At 38.6% G+C, this 22,418-nt stretch overlaps 1 protein-coding gene across 1 annotated transcript in view; it reads left to right on the forward strand.

The window, feature by feature from the left end:
• Window positions 1-22,418, forward strand: part of LOC136882336 (uncharacterized) — a 354,206-nt gene that overhangs the window by 296,566 nt on the left and 35,222 nt on the right. Inside the window, exon 4 of the mRNA XM_067154927.2 lies at window positions 20,702-20,818. Within this exon, the coding sequence (XP_067011028.2) occupies window positions 20,702-20,818 (117 nt within the window). The remainder of the gene's footprint in view (window positions 1-20,701; window positions 20,819-22,418) is intronic.

The following is a 22,418-nucleotide window of genomic DNA, read 5'->3' on the forward strand; positions in this document are numbered from 1 at the left end:
GTTTGGAAATATGTGCAAGTGTGTGGTTGAAAACATTCTTGAAAGACTTTCGCAGATAGACCTTTCCACGAAAAATGCAGCCTTATAAAATGCTAATCTAGACTTCAGAGAGTGTAGTGGGGTTATGATTGCTCATATTAAAAAAAAAAAACCCACATTCTTGCAGCCGGGGTAATGAATGTGTTCACCGCACACCTCTGGGGTCATATTCATATCTTGGTCTCCTCTAGCTATAATATATTTATATCGTGACCTCCTCTACTATTGTTATATTCGTATCTCCACCTCCTCTACCACTATTATATTCATATCTCGACCTCCTCTACCACTCTATTCACATATTGGTCCCCCTTACCATTAATATATTCATAGCTTGACCTGCTCTACCATTGTTGATATACTCATATCTCCACCTCCTCTACTACCACTGTTACATTAATATCATGATCTCCTTTACCATTAATATATTACTGTCTTGACCTCCTCTACCACTGTTATATTCATATTGTACCTGGAATGGTTACACGTATGAATCCATCCCAATGTTTCCTGGCTGATATTCATGATATTTTCTTTTGACCACACGGTAAAGTGACACATCTTTCCATTCAACATCTTTGGACTAACTGGAGGTGAATGAAATGGACACAGAGAAGAACCTTGTTGTCTTTACATTACGGAACACCATCTTTACAACAGCAAGATGTCTGCACATTTTCAGTTGTTGAAGACCTCGAGAAGGTTGTTGTAATGAAGTTGGATACATTTAAAGATGTGTTCATGAATTTGATTTTGTTTGAGATAATATTATAGTGGTATGTATGTATGTATGTATGTATGTATTTATTTGCATTGGGTATTCAGCCCGAAGGCTGGTTTGATCCTCCACAGACCGGGCGAGTTGGCCGTGCGCGTAGAGGCGCGCGGCTGTGAGCTTGCATCCGGGAGATAGTAGGTTCGAATCTCACTATCGGCAGCCATGAAGATGGTTTTCCGTGGTTTCCCATTTTCACACCAGGCAATTGCTGGGGCTGTACCTTAATTAAGGCCACGGCCGCTTCCTTCCAACTCCTAGGCCTTTCCTATCCCATCGTCACCATAAGACCTATCTGTGTCGGTGTGACGTAAAGCCCCTAGCAAAAAAAAAAAACGATCCTCCACAGCTCCACCAACAGCTGTCATAGACAACCTAGGTGTCACTGAAGAGGCATACTAGGGAAATGAGGAGTGAGGTAGTTTCCCGTTGCTTTCCTCACCAAGCCAGAAGTTGCTGTTACATATCAGTCTGCCAAGCCCACTGAAATACGTGCACCAACTGACCCCGTGAGCAATAGTTCCACACCATTCATAACATGGACTGGCTGTGTAAGGAATGGTATTACTAGCATTGCTCATACCTCAGTCACTTTCATATTGTCAAAGCCAAGGATGAGACTGAGACAGGTCAATGAAAGTAACAAATTTATTCTAGCCCATAGCAGAAGACATAGTATATTGAAAACAATACATGTCGCCAGCAAAGGAAATATAGTAGTATAACAGTTTCTACCATGTCAAATTGAGCACTTGGATTTTGAACGCTTACCCACACTAATGCAAACATGCAAGTGCTATAGTTTATAAATGTGTTGGAGCATTTGTTAAATTGTTAAATTTAACGGTAATCTTGAAGTATGACAGTAGAAGGCCACGCATATTCGGAAAGGATATCTTGGAACATTGATGCAAGTTAATTTGGAATGAACTACCAAATGCAGAGAAGTAACACAAAATTAGTGTAAATATCCAGTGATTTTGTTAACAAAACAGTGTTCTTGTGTTTCACGAACTGTAACATGTGCACGTCAATCTTTGACATATGGTCATGTGGTTCATCATGTTGAACATGAGTGTGTTTAAACATGAACAGTTTATAATGCAAAGTGGAAAGCAGATATACATAATTATTTCAACGAAGAGGTTACCTTGTGTTAAAGTACTCATGCTGTTAGATATCGAACATGTTCAAGCTGATCGTTTGGCAAAAGTCTACAAGTTCATTTCATCGTGGCACGAGTTCATCAGGGATAAGTCATCACATTATGACCTGCAAGACTTCACGATGTCCGCATCCCTCTTCACCTGGATTCAGCATCTATAGGAATTCGATGATGACCAACCAGCCAACCAGCAACCCTTTTCAATCCCAAGATGAAAGCTTAAACCATGGAGGGGAGCTGAATATTAACGCATGTCATGACCGCTGTGACCACATGGCGGGAGCAGAAGATCTAATGTGAGTTTAAAAAAAACGTAATTATTGTTTTCCCTTACGTGAAATCACGTAATAAATTGCCAAATTCCAGCATAATATTTGATTACATGATGTCAGGGATGGTTTTTTTTTTTTTTGTGTAATTATTTTGGATTCAAATGGAGATGTTGGTCAAATTTATATTTTCGAGTTCAAGCGATAACCAAACCATATTTCAACCTTTATCATGAGTGTAAGGTTTAGATTCAGAATGTTATTATATTTTTATTACTATGCGAAGTTCCCAATGGGTGTACTTTGGTGACAGACAATACATGTAAATTAATGCAACCTTATTTTGCACTGGTTAATTAACATTGAAATATTTATGGCTTACATACAGGAGTGTGATATCTGTAATTTAACTCATTCCAGTCTGCGCCTTAAGATCCCTAACAAACGTTCTGGACTGGGCATTTTTAAGGATATTTAAAACATATCTCTGTACCTGTAGGAGATATTTGCACGATTCTTTTCTCTTTGTGCTTGTTTGAGCATCTAGTTTTGAAAAATGATGTTTGTATTATATCAACAATCACTTGAGAGTTTAAAATTGTTTATATATTATACCATGTTTTGTGAATAGAAAAAGGTCTGACAGATAACTAAGCAAGTACAGTTTTCTGAAATACTGTTATATTTATCTTATTTTGCTCATGTAAAATGTGCATTGCAATTACAAAACAACAACAGCAATAATGAGTATGATGTAAAAATAATAATTTTTCAATAATAAGAGTAATAATTACAATAATGAAAATGGAAGCTCTTATGACATTTTATTTTAATTGATAAATTTTGTCAAAAAATTCTCAAATGTAAAAATATTGTTCCATTTAGCACAAAAGACTTTTGAGAAAGAGAAAATACAGTCTTCTAAACAGACAACTTTACCAATATGTAGACAATCTTACGTACACACAAATTTGAAATACGCGGTAACATGCACTAGGCTGTAAAACGAACTCCAATCATAATGAAATGTAAGAAGTTGTTTTGAACTCATATGTCAGTAATGTATTCATTTGCGCTTAAACTCATAATATATCATAAAATATCGAAAATTTCACTTTCGTCAAGCACATCTTTGTCGCGAGGAGCAATATATTAGAGCTCACTGAGTGACAACATCTACTGATGCATGTTGATCGAAAATATCGTAAATTCTCTGACTTAGACATATAATACTGCCATCTGCTTAGTTACTCTCGTAACTAATACATGAAGAAACGTAACAAATGTATGTAGAAAGGTTCATGCAGCTCTATATCCCCTGTAACGTCACAAGAATTCTTTTCCTCAAAAACTTAAATTAAAATTAATCCAAGTACTACTATTCCTAATTTTAGACTACTGTGATATGGTACTAGTCAATCTAAATGTTGAACAAGCTTTGAGACTTCAGCGAGCACAAAACTCATGCATACGATACGCCTTCCAACTGCGACATGACGCTCATGTTACACCATATTTCAAAACATTGCAATGGCTACACATAAATGAACGAAGGAATTTTCACCTAATGACACTTGTTTACCATGTGCTTTCGATGAACACTCCTACTTACCTCTCTTCTAATTCCCATATCCTTTCCTCATTCCATGAAATTAGTACCCGTTCTGGTTCCTTACTTGAAATTCCATTAAGTCGAACAAATTCCTACAATCATTCCTATTTAGTTACCTCATCGAGACTCTGGAATACACTCCCAATGGACATTCGGCACCTTACCTCCTCTCATAAATTCAAATCTGCCTGCAGAAAGTTTTTCCTGGTAACATAAAACTGAGTTGTGTGAGTCATTGTGTGTATGTTGTGTGAATGGGTTTTCTTCATTTATTATTATTATTATTATTATTATTATTATTATTATTATTATTATTATTATTATTATTATTATTATTATTATTGTCACATTAATTGCTGTACTGATATGTAGGCCTAACTTACCGGTAGTCTTAGAATTATCTGTCTGTAGTATTATTTCTTTTTAGAATTTCTATGTCTTACTTTTATGTTTACATTTTTAAATTCTGTTTATAGTGGTTAAGTGTAAGAGAGGGCCGTGAGCCCTAACTTCGCCACAAATGTAAGTCAGGAATAAATAAATGAATAAATAAGAAATACCAGACTGTGTGCATAGCTCGTTCTCGATTTTTAGTGAATTGTCAAACCTTACTACGGGCTATGCCCGCAGCATGGCCTGAGCGTAATTTGGGCTGCTGCAAGCTATGCTCGCTAGCTCACAGTTAGACCGGAAAGAGTTAAGCATATTTCACCTAATTTTCATAAGATAGTTACGCAGTATTAAATGACATGGTTTGAAGGTATTTAAATTAAACAATAAAAGACATTCAAGTGACTGTGAGTGTTAATAAAGTGGAGAAGTTAATAATAGAAGAGGAAGTGAAGCCACAGTTCTGTTATTCAGTTGAAAAATAAGGGCACTGATGTTTACCAGTTTACCAGTTTACCGGTTTACCAGTAGTGTAACTTGCAAACAAAGGAGTGAAAAGCACAATGTGAGAGATGTCATTCTGTTTCATATCTTAATTTTATTTTTATTTTGATGAGTGCTTGCCTAAATCTGTCAGCACAGTTATGACAGGCTGATATCTGTTATATTTGGTATCACACTGGATTTGTGATATAATGTTACTTTCCAAATTTTGTCTTTCATAATATACATGTATTCTTGGATGTTTTTTTCCCTCATTTAACTGAAACCTTCTCTTTGTGAATCTATCCATCCTGATGCATTCATTGTTCCACATTGGCCTGTGTCGACGCGAAATTTCATTTTCACCTATATTCCTGATTCCTTTTAAGGCACAATATCTCCCTCCCCTGCGAACCATGTGACCTTGCCGTAGTGGGGAGGCTTCCGTGTCCCAATGAAGCAGATAGCCGAGCCGTAGGTGCAACTTTATCGGATGGGTATCTTTTGAGAGACCAGACTAAGGAATGGTCATCGAAAGGGGGTGTCAGCCTTTCAGAAGTTGCAAGGGTGGCAGTCTAGATGATTGACTGATATGGCCTTGTAATAATATTCAACATGGCTTAGCTGTGTTGATACTGCTACATGGCTGAAAGCAACGGGAAACTACAGCCGCAACTAACTCCTGAGGACATGCAGCTCTCTCTGTATGAATGATGTACTGATGATGGCTTCCTCCCGGGTAAAATAGTCCCCTGTTTGGACCTCCGGGTGGGGACTACATGAGAGGGGGCGATCATCAGGAAGATGGATACTGACATTCTGCGAGTCGGAGCGTGGAATGTTAGACGTTTGAATTGTTGTTGTAGGTTACAGACTCTGAAAAGGGAGATGGATAGACTAAAGTTAGATGTAGTTGGTTTAAGTGAAGTACGTTGGCAGGAAGAACAGGAGTTTTGGTCAGGTGACTACCGAATTATCAACACGAAATCAAACAGGGGAAATGCAGGAGTTGGTTTAATAATGAATAAGAAAATAGGGCAACGGGTAAGGTACTACAACCAGCATAGTGAAAGAATTACTGTCGTTGAGATAGACACCAAACCTATGCCCACCACAATAGTGCAGGTTTATATGCCTACTAGTTCAGCGGATGATGAGGAAATCGAAAGAATATATGAAGAGATAGAAGATTTAATACAATTAAAAGGTGACGAGAATCTAATTGTGATGGGAGTCTGGAATGCAGTGGTAGACCAAGGAGGAGAAGGTAATACAGTAGGAGAATTCGGAATGGGACAAAGGAACGAAAGAGGAAGTCAGCTGGTTGAATTCTGAACTGATCATAATTTAGTCCTTGCCAATACTTGATTTAAACACCACAAACAACGGCTGTATACGTGGACGAGACCTGGACACACTGGAAGGTATCAAATAGACTTCATTATGATTAGGCAGATATTCAGAAACCAGGTGTAGGTTGCAAAACTTTCCCAGGAGCAGACGTGCACTCTGATCACAACTTGTTGGTCATGAAATGCCATCTGAAGTTGAAGAAAGTGAAGAAAGGAAAGAATGCTAAAAAATGGGATCTAGACAAGTTGAAAGAAAAGAGTGTGAGCGATTGTTTCAAGGAACATGTTGCACAAGGACTAAATGAAAAGACTGAAGAAAACACTATAGAGGAAGAGTGGATAGTCATGAAAAATGTAGTCTGTAGGGCTGCTGAAGAGATGTTAGGAAGGAACAAAAGATCAACTAAGAATCAGTGGATAACTCAGGAGATACTAGACCTGAATGATGAACGATGAAAATACAAGAATGCTAGAAATGAAGAGGGCAGAAAAGAATATAGGTGATTAAAGAATCAAGTGGATAGAAAGTGCAAGTTAGCTAAGGAAGAACGGCTGAAGGAGAAGTGCAAGGATGTCGAAGATTGTATGGTCCTTGGAAAGGTAGATGCTGCATACAGGAAAATCAAGGAAACCTTTGGAGAAAGGAAATCTAGGTGTATGGATATTAAAAGCTCAGATGGAAAGCCACTTCTTAGGAAAGAAGATGAAGCAGAAAGCTGGCAAGAACATATCCAACAGTTGTATCAAGGTAAAGATGTAGATAATTTGGTTCAGCAACAAGAAGAGGCTGTCGATGCTGATGAAATGGAAGACCCAATTTTGAGGTCAGAGTTTGACAGAGCTGTGAGCGACCTAAATAGGAACAAGGCACCTGATTACGTTCCTTCTGAAATACTGACTACCTTAGGAGAAACCAGCATGGCAAGGTTATTCCATTTAGTGTGTAAGATGTATGAGACAGGAGAAGTGTCATCCAATTTTCGGCAGAATGTTGTTATACCTATTTCCAAGAAAGCCGGTGCTGACAGGTGTGAAAACTACCGCACCATTAGTTTAGTATCTCATGCCTGCAGAATTTTAACACGTATTATTTACAGAAGAATGGAAAAACAAGTTGAAGCTGAGTTGGGAGAAGATCAATTTGGCTTCAGAAGAAAAATGTAGGAAAAGGCTTTTCTTTAGCTTGGTTAGCTTGTGCATTTAAGGATAAAAATTTCCTAATGTTCCATATTGAACTGTATCACAATTAAATTGAAATAAGAATTGAAATGTTTCAACCTATTCAATACAATTAAGTAAGAAATGAAGTGTTACATTCTTATTTGACTAAAAGTGGTACCAGTTTCAACCACCAATCTGGGTCATCATCAGCCGGTTAAAAATACAAAAACAATGCACAGGAAAACAAGAAATTAAAAGGATAAGTCTTTCAACAGCAGTTGAAGAGGCAAAATTTTCTCACTTCAAACATTGATATAGGAATTAGAAAGATGTTTTTGAAGACTTTCGTGTGGAGCGTGGCATTGTTTGGAAGTGAAACATGGATGATAACTGGCTCAGAAAGAAAGAGAATAGAAGTTTTTGAAATGTAGTGTTACAGAAGAATGCTGAAGGTGAGATGGATAGATCGAACCACGAATGAAGAGATACTGAATTGAATTGGTGAGAGGAGATCGATTTGGCTAAATTTGACAAGAAGAAGAGGTAGAATGATAGGACACATCTTAAGACACCCAGGACTTATGCAGTTGGTTTTTGAAGGAAGTGTAGGTGGTAAGAATGGTGGGGGTAGACCAAGGTATGAATATGATGAGCAGATTAGAGCAGATGTAGGATGTAATAATTCCATAGAAATGAAAAAGTTAGCAGAGTATAGGGTGGCATGGACAGCTGCATCAAACCAGTCTATGGACTGATGATTCAAACATCATCTTCGTCTCCCTTATCATTATCATATTCATATCTTGACCTGTACCATTGTTATATTCACATCTTGGTCTCCCTTATCATTATCATATTCATATCCTGACCTGTACCATTGTTATATACATATCTTGGTCTCCCTTATCATTATCATATTCATATCTTGACCTGTACCATTGTTATATTCATATCTTGGTATCCCTTATCATTATCATATTCATATCTTGACCTGTACCATTGTTGTATTCATATCTTGGTCTCCCTTATCATTATCATATTCATATCTTGACCTGTACCATTGTTATATTCATATCTGGGTCTCCCTTATCATTATCATATTCATATCTTGACCTGTACCATTGTTATATTCATATCTTGGTCTCCCTTATCATTATCATATTCATATCTTGACCTGTACCATTGTTATAATCATATCTTGGTCTCCCTTATCATTATCATATTCATATCTTGACCTGTACCATTGTTATATTCATATCTTGGTCTCCCTTATCATTATCATATTCATATCTTGACCTGTACCATTGTTATATTCATATCTTGGTCTCCCTTATCATTATCATATTCATATCTTGACCTGTACCATTGTTATATTCATATCTTGGTCTTCCTTATCATTATCATATTCATATCTTGATTTCCTGTACCATTGTCATATTCATATTATATTCATTCAGTGATATGATCAGATTCGACAACATAGTTCAGTTTGTTTGTGATATTTTTATTTTCCCCTGAATATTCTTCAGAAACACGGCATTTCAGAAAATGTATTCTTCTTGTAAGCCTATTCTAATACATACTTTACCGCACCTCCCAAAGATGTGAGAGATTTGGGCTCTAGGACCGTTGTTGATGAGTTTCTCACCCAAATTACTGAGGTGTATTGCCTGCACGGTTGGCAGTGTGAGTGCTGGCGTTTTGCTGCCATCTCATAGCTTGACTTTATGGCGTGGATCAGTTCTGCAACGTATTTTCATGGCACTGTGGCTGAATGCTTGCAGGTCAGGACACATGTTACTTATAGAGACGCCATTTTGGGACCCAATGTGGATGATCTCTACAGCATTTCCATGTTGCATATAGAATTGATTATTTTCACCATGTTGGTCCGTATTGACTTATATTCAAATTTCTGTAAAAAATATTTTCACTGCCTTGTCAATACTTTATACATTTTATTTTATCACTCCTTATTTTGTCTCTTGAACTTTCTGTATCATACTCCTCAAGAACTTCATTTCGGCTGCCTGTGTTCGACTCTCATCCTCCCTTGTCACTGTCCAAGTTTCTGCTCCGTAAGTTGTTATGGGTAAGTAATACATCTTGTACATAAAATAAAATGTATAAAGTATTGACAAGGCGGTGAAAATATTTTTTACAGAAATGTTGCATATAGGCGAGTTTTGGATTTAAAACAATGTATTTAGGAACACAAAAGCTGTTAACATTAGTTTTATTTCCCTCGGACTACATGTAATTAATAGCTTTCCTATAACTTTCACATTCTTATATAATGATCTATTTTGTCACCCATAAGAACTCGGGTTTCATAAATTGTGAACAGTTGCAATGGAATTAAAACCAGCCTATATGACAAAATTATCATAAAATGTTTGAGCTAGTAGACCTAATTTAGGCACCTGAACATGAACAAAGTAATATAATGATCAAAAAGGTGTGGACAGTTAAAAATAAATAACATTTAGGTACGCGGGAAGAACGGACATAAAAGTGTATGGAATCTGGCCATAAACTGCTGATAGGAAATTACCTCAGTTGATAGCCCATTTGTTGGCCTAAAACAACATTATTACAATAAATATTACAGCCAGGAATTTAGGCTACATTCCTAGTAATGAGGAAACATGCAAATATTAGAAAAATGCAATACATTACAACTGTGTATCCGTCTGTGAACTGTAATGGTTAGGGTTATTAGATGCCGTCCTCAGGGCCCGAATTCGATACCCGGTGCTGCCAGAAATTTAAGAATGGCAGGAGGGTTAGTATGTGGGGGTGCTGCACCACCTCAGGATGAGGACATGAGTTTATGATTAAAATAATTTAATAAGTTATGCAAATGTTATATTGCTGTTATCAAGAAAACTGTGTATAAATGTTAAAGAATCTGAGAAGTCATTTATTTACATACATTTACAAAATTATTAAAATTATTTTCCGCCTCTGTGGTGTAGTGGTTAGTGTGAATGCTGCCATTCCCAGAAGCCCGGGTTTGATTCCCGACTCTGCCACAAAATCTGAAAAGTGGTACGAGGGCCTGAACAGGGTTGACTCAGCTTCGGGAAGTCAACCGAGTAAGGAAGGGGTCGATTCCCACCTCAGCCACCGTCAAACTCATTTTCCGTGGTTTCTCACTTCTCCAGGCAAATGCCGGGATAGTACCTAACTTAAGGCCATGGCCGCTTCCTTCCCTCTTCCTTCTCTATCCGTTCCAGTCTTCCATCTCCCATAAGGCCCCTGTTCAGCATAGCAGGTGAGGCCATCTAGGCAATGCTCACGCTCCAGGACACTGCCGTTGAGGCAGTAGAACCCTGGACGGTAAACGGATCAAGTGATCGCGACACAATCCACTGCGACCCTCGGGTTATATCTGTAGGAACATATTCTGTGGGCAACAGCGTTCTTTTGTCTCATGAATATCACTGGTAGAAATGCATCAGTTGTCTATGCTTGGAATAACAAAGATAACATCTCATAAGGAGGCAGTTCCTGAAACAACTTACACAAGGTCTCATTTTCAGCCTGGAAATCTTAGGTAGACTCAGAAATAATGCATATACTAAAAAAATAATATGGTATCCAATCTCTGATGGACCTCGGAGAAATGAGGGGTGAAAAGTTGCCAAACCTGTGCCATCTGCAAGAAGTTAGTGTGTGGAAACCATGGAAAGCTGACCTTTTTGATCATTATATTACTTTGTTCATGTTCAGGTGCCTAAATTAGGTCTACTAGCTCAAAAATTTTATGATAATTTTGTCATATAGGTTGGTTTTAATTCCATTGCAACTGTTCACAATTTATGAAACCCGAGTTCTTATGGGCGACAAAATAGATCATTATATAACAATGTGTCCGTATTGACTTATATTCAAATTTCTGTAAAAATACTCATCATCATTATCATCATTTACCTTTATCCAGCTCTAGCCGGGTAGGGGCAAATATGGTTCCTCTCCACTTTCTTCGGCCTTTCCACCACTCCTCCTCCAACACTGTGTCCCAGTCCAGGTTTCTTCCTATAATACTGTGTTGTATTGTGTCCTTCCATCTCAATCGTGGTCATCCACGGCCTCTCCTTCCTTGGATTTGCATTTCCATCACCTTTTTTGGTATTCTTTCGTCACTCATTCGCTTTATGTGCCCAAACCATCTTAGTCGGCTCTTCTCTATTCTGTCATTAATTTTTTTCCACTCCAATTTCTTCCCGGATTTTCTCATTCCTTATTTTGTCTCTTGAACTCTTCTGTATCATACTCCTCAAGAACTTCATTTCGGCTGCCTGTATTCGACTCTCATCCTCCCTTGTCATTGTCCAAGTTTCTGCTCCGTAAGTTGTTATGGGTAAGTAATACATCTTGTACATAGTTTCCTTTGCTTCCATTGGCACATCTTTGTCCCATAACATGTTTCTTACACTATGATAGAAACAACTTCCAGCTTGAATCCTCTAACTAATCTCAGCATCCAGTTGAGCATTCTCCATTAATTCACTCCCCAGGTATTTGAACATTTTCACTACTTTGAGGGGCTTGTCTGCAAGTCTAATCTGACCTTTACCTTCTTTCTCCCCTCTAGTCATAACAAGAGTTTTACTCTTTTCTACACTTATTTTCAATCCACATTCTTCTATCTTCCCATTTACCACATTCATCTGTTCTTGAACCTTCCTGTCGTCTTCTCCCCAAATCACAATATCATCTGCAAATAACATCATGTTCATTTCTCTTCCTCCATATGCTGCTTTTGCAGTTCTTATGTTGTCATCCATTACTATTGTAAACAAGATTGGTGACAGAACACTTCCCTGTCTCAGCCCACTAGTTATTTTGAACCAACTTGTGTTTGCACGCAACTACAACATTCCTTATACAATGCCATGATCATTTTTATTAATCCCTGTCCATTCCTTTTTGCACCAGACTGTCCCAAACTTTAGTTCTGGGGACACTGTCATATGCCTTTTCAATGTCAGTGAAAGTCATCACCATATCATTCCCGTACTCCCATTGCTTTTCCATTAGTTGTCTCATAATGAAAATGGGCTCTGTTGTTGACCTTCCACTTCTGAAACCAAACTGATTTTCCTGTATCTGATTCTCAACCCTCAACCTTATTCTACTTTCCAGTATCCTTTCCATTATCTTAGCAACATGGGATATTAGAGTAATTCCCCTGTAGTTCTTCAAAACTTTCTTATCTCCTTTCTTGAAAATTGGGATGATTATTCCTTTTTGCCAACCCTCAAGGACCTCCTTATTCTCCTAGACATTCCTGAGAACCCGATATGTCTATTGCAGGCCTACAGCTCCAGCTGCCTTTATCATCTCCACTGAAATTTCATCTATTCCAGCAGTTTTTCCATTCTTCATCTTTTTCAATTTCAATTTCATTCATTGTAATTTCTTTATCCATTTCGTCAACTAATTGCCTTTCCTGGTCGCCCATTGAATGACTGTCATCAGTTCTTATGTTCAGCAGCTTCTGAAAATATTCTCTCCATCTATTTCTTACTTCTTCTGGCTTTGTTAATATTATGCCACCTTCATCCTTCAAAAATCTGGTGTTTACTTGATCTCTCTTTTTGTTTCTTAAGATACCATACAGTAATTTCTTGCTGCCCTGCATATCATCTCTCAATTTCTGTGTGAATAAGGCCCAACTTTTCCTCTTTTCTTCCTCCACTACTTTCTTGGCCACATATTTTTTTCTACTTTCTTCAGTCTTAGATGTTTTCCATGCCATTTTCTTTCCGTTCACTTTAATCTTTATCCTATCATTCCACCAGTGTGTCTCTTTGTCTTTCACATTTCCTTATTTTCCTACCACATACCTTTTCTGCACATCCAACCAGTGCTTCCTTAAATCTTTTCCATTCATCTTCAACATTCCCCACCTCCGTCCTGGGTACCAAGGGTATTATTTCCCTTTGAAATTCTTCTTGTATGCTTTTCTCCTTCAACTTCCATACTTTAATTCTTTTCTCTCTTCTTATTGGGGGTTTTTCAGTCTATCCGACTTTCAATTTTTCTATCACAACTCTATGATCTCCACCAAAGGCTTCTTCAGGCATGGCTGTTACATCTAAAAGGTTCTTCCGGTGTTCTTTCTCTATGATTATATAATCAATTATTGTCTTTGTTCGTCTGTCTCCCCAGCCATACCTTGTAATCTTCTGACTGTTCTTCTTCCTAAACCAGGCGTTTCCAACAATCATTTGATTCCTCATGCAAAAATCCACCAACAACTCGCCTTCTGGATTTACATTTCCATATCCAAAGGGCTCTACAGCATCTTCCTTTCCTTTCCAACTTGTGCATTTAGATCTCCCATCAATAGCACTTCCTTATCTTCTATCTGTCTCTCCACTTCCTCTGAGAAGTCCTCTAGATGTTTATCCATGCAACCAGTTTGTGGGGCATACAACTGAAATAGATCTTTCACGCCATTTTCAAACTGGAGTCTCATCATCATCCTATCACTGACATATTTTGTATATTCCACATATTCTTGGATTTCTTTTCTAAGTATGATGGCCACTCCATTTTTTGCTTCAGGTCCTCTGCTGTAATACAGCCTGTATCCTTCTTTCAGAGGAATCTCTCCCGTACCCCTCTTCTTGGTCTCGAACAGTCCAAGTATGGCTATATCTTTTTCTACCATGAAGTCAACCAGTTCTTCTGTCTTTCCTGTCAGTGTCAGTACAATTACTGTTGCAATCGTGATGTAGTTTGGTGCTGGTTGCCCATTTACCACAGTTCCCCCAGCACCTGAAGAGCTGCGCGCCGCTTTTAGCAGGGGACGCCCTAACCTTTTCCGAGGCACCATATCTGCTTTGTCCATATAGGCTATTGGTACGATGGGCTCACCGCACCGAAAGGCATTTTATACCTACTGCCAGGTTCAAAATTAGGCCGCCCCTAACATGGAGACAGGCGCCTTTCGTAGCCGCTTCTCTGGAGTACAGATGCTACGGGCTTGCTCCTTCCGTCACCTCCACTGCACCGAAGTCCACCTTCTCCGCCGTAGATGCCGTTGAGGTCTTCACTCGTAATCCTGAGCTGGGACCCATACCAGATATTACACACCGGGTCAGTGTGCCCTGGGACTCACATAGGCAGGAGCGCCACTCACTGTGTAGGGCTGCCTCCGAAGAGGGTCCCTACCTGCTACCATGCTACAACCCCTAAATACCCTCATAACAATGTGCAGAGATCTGTACCCTTCATTTACAATCTCATTTATGTGATTACCCCAAGGAAGATTTTTCCTTGTATTAACACCTAGGTACTTACGATGATCCTCATAAGGAACTTCCACTTCATCAACACAGTAATTAATACTGAGAGGAATTTTCCCATTTGTGAAACTCGTAACGTGACTTTTAACCCCCATACCGTACCAACCTAATTAATATGGATGGTCCTAAATTCCATTGGCAAAAATAAGAAATTGTTCTGAGTTTGATCCCATTGTGGTGTTGTGTATTTAGATATCTAAGGGTACGTTCACACCGCACGCAGCGAGCTTGGCAGTAAGCAGTATGCAGGACGGTGAGCGTTCAAGGACATGCCATGTCAACTCTCCTGCTTGCTTCGCAGCTCGACAGGTAGCCGTGTTTCTTAAATCCAGCGTACTGCTTACTAAGTTGCACTGTTTTCACCATGGAAGAAGTTTTAAGTATTCAGTGCTGTGTTTAAGAGGAGACCTTTATGGGATCCCAAAACAGCGTCGTACAAAAACAATACGATTAGTAGGAAGCTCTGGGACGAAGTAGCTACAGAGGTGGGCTGTGATGGTAAGTATTCATTATTATTATTATTAATAATACGAAATTGACTGGTATTCTGGTTTTATTTTCTCAACTCTCTTTAAAGATTAATATAGCAGATACATAAAATAAGGCTGCGTTTAGTTATGTGAGGTTTACAGTTTAACTAAAGGAAGAGAATCTCATTTTTTCTTAGCACTATAAAATATTAGCAGTGAAAATATGACACCTTCAAAATTAATGTGTAACTAGTCTCTCTCCGTTTACTTCAGCATTTCTTTCCACAATGTTTTCCGGTATAGCATAATTATTCTGCCAAGTCAGTTTTCCAGGTCACTAAAGTAATGCATTAGTATTTCCCTAATTTGTTTAGCCGAATTCGAGAAGCGGAAGTGAGAACCATACTTTTTATTTCGTACTGTTGCTGTTGTGACCGTAGTAACGCTCATGAACTGAGGATCAATCCCTTCTTCAGCAATAACAAAAATGTGTAATACACAAATAGAATTCACAATAGAAATTGCAAGATCAATGTTTGTTTCAATCGGTTTGTGCAAAATTTTCCATTTAGCTCTCATGATCCCAAAAGCACATTCTGTGCATTTTCTTGCTCTGGATAGACGGTAATTGAACACAAGTTGTTTATCATTTAAGTTTCCTTTAGGGAACGGTCTCATCAAATATGGTAAGAGAGGATACACTTCGTCACCTACAAGGACAAATGGAACCTTGTACGGTGTCTCCGGCAATTCCATGTGATCAGGCACATTCAAACTTCCAGCTTCTAATTTTTGTAACAATGAAGGTACCTCCATCACTCTGCCGGCCTGCATCAGCTACAGCCTGAAGCATTATTAAAAAATACTGTTTGTAATTATAGTACAATGAGCCAGTCTTAGACGGACATTTCACTTCAATATGTTTTCTGCCTACACTGCCGATGCAATTAGGAAATTTCCATTTCAGAGAGTACTGTTTTGCTACATCATACCACAATTCTGTTGTTGGCTCCGGAATATACTCTTTGTGCAGGACCTCCCATATTTTTTTTTTTTTTTTTTTTTTTTTTTTTTTTTTTTTACAGGTATCTTTGACAATAGGTGCTACTGTAGATTTCCCCCACTCTAAAGCGAAGGGAGAAAGATGCAAACGAGTCACCACTTGCAAGAAATCTGAAAAGAAGGAGATGAAATGTAATATAATTGTGTCTTCTAAAATATAGAGATTTTAAGGGGGCTCATACACCGCTCATAGCCATCTCTGCATTGTTACGATTCAAAACTCTCTATCTAGGTTGTTTTTCAATGTAACCGCATGAAATTTTGTAAACAAACAAAGGAGATCTTCTAATTGCGTTTACTGTCCATAAACTAATTTTTTTGGTAGTATGATGAAAATATTTACGAAGAAAAAATTATCTAATTTTTTATGATAACATCTCACAAAAAACAGGATTTCAGCAAAACTACTCAGGATATTAATTTTAATTTTGTTTTCTGAGTGGCAAACAACATGTAGCCAGGGATAAACTACTATGAATGGTGTGGGACTATTACTAAAATTTCTGCATATTTTTAAGTTTCAGTTAGGTAAAATTTCTGATTTTTCCTTCATACATCTATCAATATTTCATTGATTTTCGGATTGTTTGTAATTATCTTAGTACGTCCTCGAGAACCTGTATAAGGTAATGTACTTGTGAAGTTTCATGGAATTTGAGTGGTAAATGTGACAGTTATCATGTTTTTTGTAACCAAATTAGCAACTTTCGGGGAATCAGCTTTAAAAGTAATGCAAAAAAACCTGCTTTCATACTTAATTAAAATGCTCCAGCAGAGTATGTTGCACCTTCCTTCTCGATGTTTTTGTTGTGCTGTTCGAGTCTCAGCCTACTCCTTGTCCTACTTCCCTCCTTAGTGGACTCACAAAGACTCTTTTCTGCTAACCTCACCCTTTCACAGTCAAGTTGACCCCGTGCACTCCTAGCACGTTTCCCAACACCAACATCCAAATGTTTCGGTATTTATAATTTACTGCTATTCCCATAATTGAAAGAAACTACTGCATCAGCAACAGCAATTCGGACTATTTTCTGACCACTATTACTGGTTTTGGGGCACACTGACCAAACCTTGTTGTTAAAAGATTCATTTGCATTTTGTGTGCAACTTTTCAGGCACCTGCGTAGAAGTTCTGAAAGTCAGCTTTACCTCCATCATAATGCTCATTTGGGATTGGTTTGCGATGCCTGTAATGCACTTCAGCTCTTTCTGCCTCAGCTCGACGATGACCACACCATGAATCAAGGCCTGATGGGCACATCCAGTGTTGTGGTTCAGTATCAGTTGAAGATTCATGTTACCATATGGCCCAGATATATTTCCTCACTTTTTTAACAGCATCTTTGTTTTCTCTGATGGAATTCCCATAATACAGTTGCAGTTTATCAATAATAGCATCTGTTAATATACCAGTATCACCAATACCTGTACGATCACTAAGTTTCTTGCCTGACCACTTTTTCTTCAAGTACTTGCTAAACCCTGCACTGAAGTTTCAACTAAACTAATCGCATTATGACACACTTTACAATTTACATATTTACTGACAGATTTCATCAAACTGGGAAGATGGATAATTCTTTACCCTGTCGTCAGGAAGTAATGATGGACACGGGCTAACCTCTAAACCTAGCCTCCTAGCAGATGCACTTTTAGGTGTTTCATAACTGTTGGGAGAATTTTCATCACCCTGACGTTTTGAATACCTATTACCATGAAAAGTTCTTCTTTTACAACGAGTTACGTCCCCTTTCTTATTCATAATTCACCAATATCGCACAGACAGAAAAAATCAAATCAACTTAGCCCTATGTGATGGTAAATCACAGAACGCCAGTGGTAAATTAAAACACACAATACCCAGTCGCCAAGGAGTAATTAACAAAGCAACCTTCTCTTCCATGGTTAAAAGAACATCTCTGTGGTTACCAGAACACAGCAGCCATTGTTAGTCCAATAAGATTAAAAGGATGCACTGAAAAAATTACTGAAAAATATATCTGCTTGTCATGCCACGCCCACTCAGCTGACAGAACAGCACATAGTATTATTAAAACTGCGATAACTAAGCGAAATATGCATATTTTTGAATAAAACTTCATATATATGTTCAGAAAGAAAATGTCTTTCAGATGAGACCACAAACAAAAAATCGATAATTTTCTAATTAAGCGGTGTATGAGCCCCCTTAACATAAATGACGGGCTTGTTCTTTTCCATTTATTTATTTTTCCTTCAGGGATGGGTTAAGCATACAAACAAATGAACAGCAGGCAAAGTGTATGGAACAGTATTAAGATATCACCCTCGTATGTGTATGAGCAAGTAAGAAAAACTGAAAAACCTTAAAAAATATGGCCGGTGAGAATTAGCTAAGCAGGGATATGAATTAAAATGGCATACTTAGAGGGATAGTTGGATATTTCAACTTTGTTTCAATCATGATTGTAACTTTTAATTAGTAAATCTTTCTCACCCTCTTTTCTTGTTCTCTTTTTCAGTCAAACATGCCAGATCCCGTAGGAAGACACTGCTTGACTATTTTCGCCAGGAAATTAACAAAATTGATAAGCCGAGATCTGGTGCCGGTGGAGACGGGGTGACAACTAGCTCTTGGCAGTTTTTTTCACTGATGAGTTTCCAATACCAATATAATGGTCCGTTATTGGACATTAAAATTTTTCCAGCTAACCCATTCTTGGTTGCCTGCGTTTCGCCCTTGTGAGTTAGCTGGAAAATTTATAATGTCCAATAATGGACCATTTATATTGGTATTATAAATTTACTCATTCAGGACAAATATTTCATGTTCCCTATGGGAATCAACATCTGTATTATCTGATGACCAGGCAGGCATCAATTTTTGGAAGTGAGACATAGTCTCTCATAGTGCATTGGCACTGCTGGTGGCTTCAAGTAGCCTATGCAGTGGCCTCCACAGTATACACTAGCCTTGCGTCTTGGTAGGTGTACTAAGTACCAACTGATGAGCCCAACTTAGCACACGAGGGCGAAACTCAGGCAACCAAGAATGAGTTAGCTGGAAAATTTATAATGTCCAATAACGGACCATTATATTGGTATTATAAATTTACTCATTCAGGACAATTATTTCATGTTCCCTATGGGAATCAACATCTATATCATCTGATGATTTTCCTGCATGATACGATGATATCAGAAGCTAGAAGTTGCAGTCTAGGTATTTCTTCATTCGATTACTCCTTGTCTGCAGAAATAGCAAATGAAGTAGTCCCTAGGACTCAAGAAGATGGCCCTACACCTCCTTCTTCAGAGACATCACCTCAGGAAAAGATAGATACCTTCGGACGTTCATTGGTAAACACTCAGAGTATGCGTAGAGAGGAAAGAAAAAGGTCACGCCCTGATATTGACGCAATATTAACCAAGAATGAAGCATTGATAGCAACAGAAAAGCAAAAATTGGAACTTCTTCAGAAAGATATGGCCGAAGAAAAGGATGACGCCCTCATGTTTCTAAAAAGTCTGCTGCCTGACTTGAAGTCTCTGCCTTGTTCACATAATCATGCAGTGCGTTTGTAATTTCAAGAAATAATTTGCAGTGAAAATGATGCATTGGAGAGGCAGCCCTATTCTTTTGCTCCCAAACCGATTGAAGGAACTAATATTTCTACCGATGTTTATGGAGTGATGAGTTTAAAACCCAGTTTTCCGTCAGACAGTTTATTCAGTTCTTTGTAGTTATGTAATGGTTGCTGTGAGAAACTGACAAGGACATTTTTGTGCTTGAATTCTTTAGTTTGTTTTTGCTAATTACTATACGCTCCTTATTACTTTAAATGTAATAACTTCAAAATTGTGATTAAAATATCTGTGAAACTTCTCAATTGATGATGAAGTAATAAATAATTATTTCCAGCAGATTTTTACTACCTTTTCCATTTAAGAGTTTTATTACTCACCTCAGGGTAATAACAAGTCATTCTTCTGGTGGTATTGGCCTTCTCTGTAAAGATGTCTCTCCAGCTTTCCCAGTAGGGAATCAAAAGTCTCTTTAGTTATTCATAGGTAGTTAAAAAATTCATCGTTGTACTTCCAAACATCAGGGTAGAGACGATTAAACTTGCCACAAGTGCCTCTAGACTGGTTAAATTCATGTACCCATGTACGACTCAAGATCATCCATCTTTATTGTAATACCTTCCATTAAATTCATTCTTCTCGATAACTTTGATCTTACACAAAGCAAAACGTGGCAGACAAATGATTAGCAACTAGTCCGACTCGTTGGCTGAACGGTCAGTGTATCGGCCTGCAGTTCAGAGGGTCCCGGGTTCGATTCCCGGCCGGGTCAGGGATTTTAACCTTAATTGGTTGATTCCAATGGCCCGGGGGCTGGGTGTATGTGTTGTCTTCATCATCATTTCATCCTCATCATGACACGCAGGTCGCCTACAGACGTCAAATAGAAAGACCTGCACCTGGCGAGCCGAACCCGTCCTGGGATATCCCGGCACTAAAAGCCATACGACATTTCATTTTTCATTAGCAACTTACTGCTCAGCTTGCTGTGTGCAGTGTGAAAGTACCCTAATTCACTGTGTTGCTCGCCTTTACAGGTAAAGGTGTCAGCATCTGTAACGGGATGGTGTGCCCGTCCACCACTGGCTGCTACGGGACTTCCAGCTATGCCAATGAAGTTCTCATCTCGAAGAACACCTGCTTTAATGTCAGTGGTAAGCTGCCATCGTCATTTTCTGTGCAATCTGAATTAAAAATCTGATTTGAATGCTGTGAACGGACCGTGTCAAATAAAACATAGATAAATGACATTATATTATTTTGGGGGATGTTAGGTTGTATACCATCTGAAAAATTTTTAGTGACCCTTTGGCTCCCTAGTGCTGAATCAGTAGACCTTTGTTATCTTCGAGATACAGATTGGCAACCTATGACATAAAAATAAATCTATTATGCATCGCCGTAAGACATCTGGTGTGTAATTGCGAAACTTTGAATACTATTATTTTTATAATAAAGCAAAGAATTATAGATGAAAAATGAACTTTTAAAGCCTATAGCAATGGCTGAGGAAAATCCAAGTACATCAAATGAACACCTTAGAACTATGCTGTCTACACAGTCAGAGCAAAAAATAATAGCAGACATTGAAGACTGCTGTGATACAGAAAATAAACAGTTGCTTTTTACCTCTCAGTAAGTTGATTGAACTCTGGTACACATACAGGAAAATCTGATTGATATTTTTATGAATAGTAAAGAAAAATGTCACGACGAGGCATGATATACAGAGGGGTCCACAAAAATGTAGACACTCTTTGATATTCAATGTTAATGGAACAAAATAACATACCGTCACAATTCTAGCACGGGGGAAAGGTTATTTTGTGTGTTCAAAGTGACCCGCATTAGCAGCCGAACAACGTCGATGCTGCTGCACTGTTGACCGAAATACGGCTGTCAGTTTTGCCGGTGTGATAGCCGCACAGGACGCCTTGATGGCTTTTCATAGCTCGTTCAGTGTAGCTGACTTCTGTCAACAAATTTCATTTTTCAAGGTCTCCCAGAGGTGGAAGTCATGAAGTGTAAGGTCTGGAGACCATGGTGGGCACTCAACAGCTCCTCCTGGACCTATCCATCGTTCATGGAGGGCATCGCGGGTATTCGATGCCAAGACCGAACAACCAGACGACGCGACGCTGAACGGGCCCTACCAGCATGAAACCAAGAGCAAGGCGCTAGACAGCCGCAGTAAGCTTGTCGGCAGCGTGAACTGACGAGGGAGGATGTTCAGCGTGGAGCAGAACTATGCAGAGGCTCAGACAATGTCCCAGGAGGTGGAGGCAGCGATGGAAGTGACACAGCCAGTGGGACTCCGAACCGACAACCACCAGGACACAAAGGTACGAAGGAGGGGAAAGCCAGCCAAGCTCCGAATGCCACTCAAGGACCTGTGATTCCGGTGAGAATAAAACCAGAATGAAGCAAACTGGTCCAGGAGAACGGACAGACTCTTTTAATATATCGATTAAATAAATTAAAGGAAAGAATTAGCTGAAAAGACAACAAAATTTGCAAACATTTTTTAAAAATAATTCCCATTTTTGGGCAGCTGAAATGGAATAGAATTGAATTTTTGCTCTACAAAGTAGCTGAGAACAGGCATGCATGCCTTGTCGTGCTCATACACGACACTTAGACAAAAATCTGGGCAAAAAAGTGGGGATTATTTGTCTCTCTCAGTACCATATGAAAAATAAGGGCGCGTGATATATGAGTTTAAATGTAGTGATGCAATTCTAGCATAGGATTTTT

Source organism: Anabrus simplex, chromosome 10 (assembly GCF_040414725.1).
Source record: "Anabrus simplex isolate iqAnaSimp1 chromosome 10, ASM4041472v1, whole genome shotgun sequence".
In the NCBI taxonomy this organism is placed as follows: Eukaryota; Metazoa; Arthropoda; class Insecta; order Orthoptera; family Tettigoniidae; genus Anabrus; species Anabrus simplex.